General features: G+C 37.2%; 1 protein-coding gene across 4 annotated transcripts in view; it reads right to left on the minus strand.

Moving 5' to 3' along the window:
* The window catches only part of LOC115237232 (protein held out wings), a 55,007-nt gene that overhangs the window by 5,559 nt on the left and 46,146 nt on the right, over nt 1-3,302 (minus strand). For 3 of the 4 annotated variants that reach the window (XM_029810138.1, XM_029810139.1, XM_029810140.1), the window contains exon 7: nt 385-597. The exons of the other annotated variant lie outside the window; for it this stretch is intronic. In XM_029810138.1, the coding sequence (XP_029665998.1) occupies nt 512-597 (86 nt within the window). In that variant the 3' untranslated portion in view covers nt 385-511. The remainder of the gene's footprint in view (nt 1-384; nt 598-3,302) is intronic. 4 annotated transcript variants of the gene reach the window in all.

A 3,302-nucleotide genomic window follows, 5' to 3' on the forward strand; every position in this document is an offset into this window, starting at 1 on the left:
AAAAAAAAAAAAAAAAAACACGTACCCGGAGCGCGTTTGTGTTTGCGCGGATCTCGTCGTAATATAAATGGTAAAGCGACGTAATATAATTGTCGATGACAAAATGATCGGGACGCTTTCCGTCTCACAGATAATTCAAGATATATATATAATATATATATATATATAACTCTTACCAGATTTATTCCTATTCAAGGACGATGATAATAATTATTACCTTTGAATCTTGATATAGGAATAAATCCGTAGAGATGATTGTGTAAAAGGAAAAAAAGCGTCCTGATCATTCGTAGACGTCGAGACTGCAAGAAAGATGAAGATGGTGGAAAAAAAATTAAGAGGACAAAAGAGAGAATTTAATGAATTGTCTGTGAAGACACTAACCTTTTCGCGTTGGTGCGAGAACAGTTCTTTTTCTCTCTCTCTCTCTCTCTCGCTTTTTCTCTCTTTCTCGCTCTCTCTTTCTCTCTCTCTCTCTCTCTCTTTGTATACTCGAGCTGTCTCTGTGTGTTCACGAGAGAGCGCCGGCCCTTTGATAAGGGTGCTCGCGGATCTGACCCAGGTGTCTACGCTGCTTGGCAGCGGCCGCCGCTGCGCCTGTTGCCAACATACATAACATGAGTATATATGACCGAGAAGCCACGTCGAGAGTCACTTCCGCGGACACTTTCGCGTCCCGTTCCGTCAGCCTATAAAATCTAGAATCTTGCCGCTATTATCAATGCAAACGAGACACACACCGGAGAGGAACCCGTTTCATATCAAGAGAGAGATCTTATCTGGTGTAAATATACATATCGATGAGAAAGAACCGGTGAGTAAAAACGCATCGGACTCTGCTTCGTGGATATTATTATTATTATACCGGAGTATCTCTTTCTCTCTTTCATATGCAACGGATTCCAGTGTTGTTACGAATTGGAGAGCCTGTGATTACTACAAGATAGAGACGGTTCTCTCCGCTAGAGTATCAAGACAGTTTCTCTTGGTCCGCAATTCGTAACAGCACCGCCGGGATTAATTCTGGTTGTTGCCTACGGATCACGACCGATACGCGAGCCACGAGTTTACGATTTCTTCGTCACATCTCCGTTTCTCCCAGAGGAGTGGACTAACACGGAGAAGCTACTAAATGCTTGACTCGCGCGAAATACTGCTCGGTATTGACACGATACTCGCCGACACGCATGCATGTCCTTTACGCATGCCGTTTGGCTTTGAGCATCGCGAACATGGAATACATATGTAGAGACACTGCGATTCAATACTGAGATATTTTTGAATAAGCGAGAGATTCAGAGATACTGCAAACTCGTTTGATTTTATTTCATTTTATTTTTTTTTTTTTATAAGAATGTGGTTTCAAAAATTTAAATTTAATTATTTCAACTTTATTAACATTTATTCCTGTGAAAATCTCGTTACTTAAAGATACCTCAGTATTGACAGGATAGCGATTTTCATGGTTTCGACACGTGCTCGTCTCGATTTCTCGTAGCTTACATTCGGTCGTGTTCCTTAGGCTTGTGGTAAGCTTGCTCGTCCTACCATAACACTCTGTAAGAATACTGTATTATCAATGAAAGTAGTCGTGCATCCCTGAAAAATTTCGTGTTAAAAATATTTTGACATTTCGTGAGAAGCGAGATACGGTTTTTTGTCGGAGACACGCACTTACTTACTTACTTATTATACACTTCATTAAAGCCTACCATATTATCTCTACAAATATACATATCTCTTTGTCACTATCGACGTTTATAGGTACGTGAGAGATTTTTTTTACATGTGTGTTGCGTATATATAAAAATTCATTAAATACTTGAGAAAACCTATTTGACACCGGGTTTCTTCTCGCTCTTGGAGCAATCAAGATCCCATTTTTGATTCTTGTCGAGAAAATCAGGTAAATCTTTGTCATGTAATCTAAAATGTATCCAACCATACTCGTTCCTAACAACAATGAGTATTGAGATTATGTCTATCCGTTGCTTCGGCCCTTAACCTCGTATAAATATATCTATATAATGGCTAAAACTTTATAAAAATAAAATTAAATAAACGTATAAAATAATATAAGATATATATATGTATATATAATTTGCAAAACGCGAATTTTAATATTATTTAAAGACTATGCCATCAAAAGAGTATTGCGTGTCTATAAAATAATAATCCGTATAAATATTGTACGTGTGCTAACTAATCGTCATTCGATTCTCCTTTGTTGCGGGGGCGTGGACGCGCGATTAGAAAACACAAATAAAAAAAAAGAAAAAAAGAAAAAAAAAAGAAAATATATACTTTTCAACGCATAGTCTCTTATCTGTATCGTCTCTGAATCTGCTACAAGTAAACGCTAGAACCATCAGTCCTCAAAATATTGTTTGGTCCCTGGGTATATTCTCCCTCCACCTATATACTGTCTTGCCCGTCTAAGAAAAAAACGCTACGCATACGTATATTTATTACAGACTACCTATCACCAGCCATTTGTAACGTTGTATGGCGTGTCGCGCGATAGATTCAATTTCTGCCTACATTGATGTGATACGAGTTCTCGCTAAATTGTTTTCTAATTTGATTGCCATCGTGCGATCAATAATGATGATCATCTCAATTGATTTTAAATTCGTAATTACGTCTTCTCGAATAAAAAAAAGAGCTACTATCTCTTGAGAATCTCGCGATCAAATGCTCTTCTCTTTACGTTTCATTTTCCCGTTTTTTTTTTTTTAGATAACTATCGTCGCGCTAAGCAATTCGCGTAATTACATCGCTGCAAAGAGTTACGTAATTAGAGGTACGGGTGTACGTTCGGGACGAGTGGTAGTGTAAGAGAAACAATGTGGAGTGAGTTTCGTAAGAGAGGTGGACGGATCGAGTTGTTAGTTGTTTAGTCACTTTGTTAGATCAACCCGAGGGATTCGATTGGGATTCTAGTGGTACTTTGTAGTTATAATCGTCTCTAAGCGTAATTTAAGTCAAGCGTGTCGTAAAATGTACTCGCGAGATAAAAAAGAAGAAGAAAAAACAAAAGGAGAAAGAAAACGCGGACTATAACGAGTTCGGTTAATGTATTATATATACCATCACCGCTATATCGATAGATTAATTAAAACGATCGATTTCTTTGTTTTAGTAAGGAGAAAAACGTCTCTAAGCTGCGACTTACAGTCTACGATAAACATCCCTTCATCGAAATTATACTAAATTCAAATTTTAAAGAAAGCTTTAAAAAAAGAAAACCTATATTACACAAATACAACATTAATATCATTTATATATATATACTTCAAAAA

This window comes from Formica exsecta, unplaced genomic scaffold (genome assembly GCF_003651465.1).
Source record: "Formica exsecta isolate Colony F162 unplaced genomic scaffold, ASM365146v1 scaffold282, whole genome shotgun sequence".
Taxonomy (NCBI): Eukaryota; Metazoa; Arthropoda; class Insecta; order Hymenoptera; family Formicidae; genus Formica; species Formica exsecta.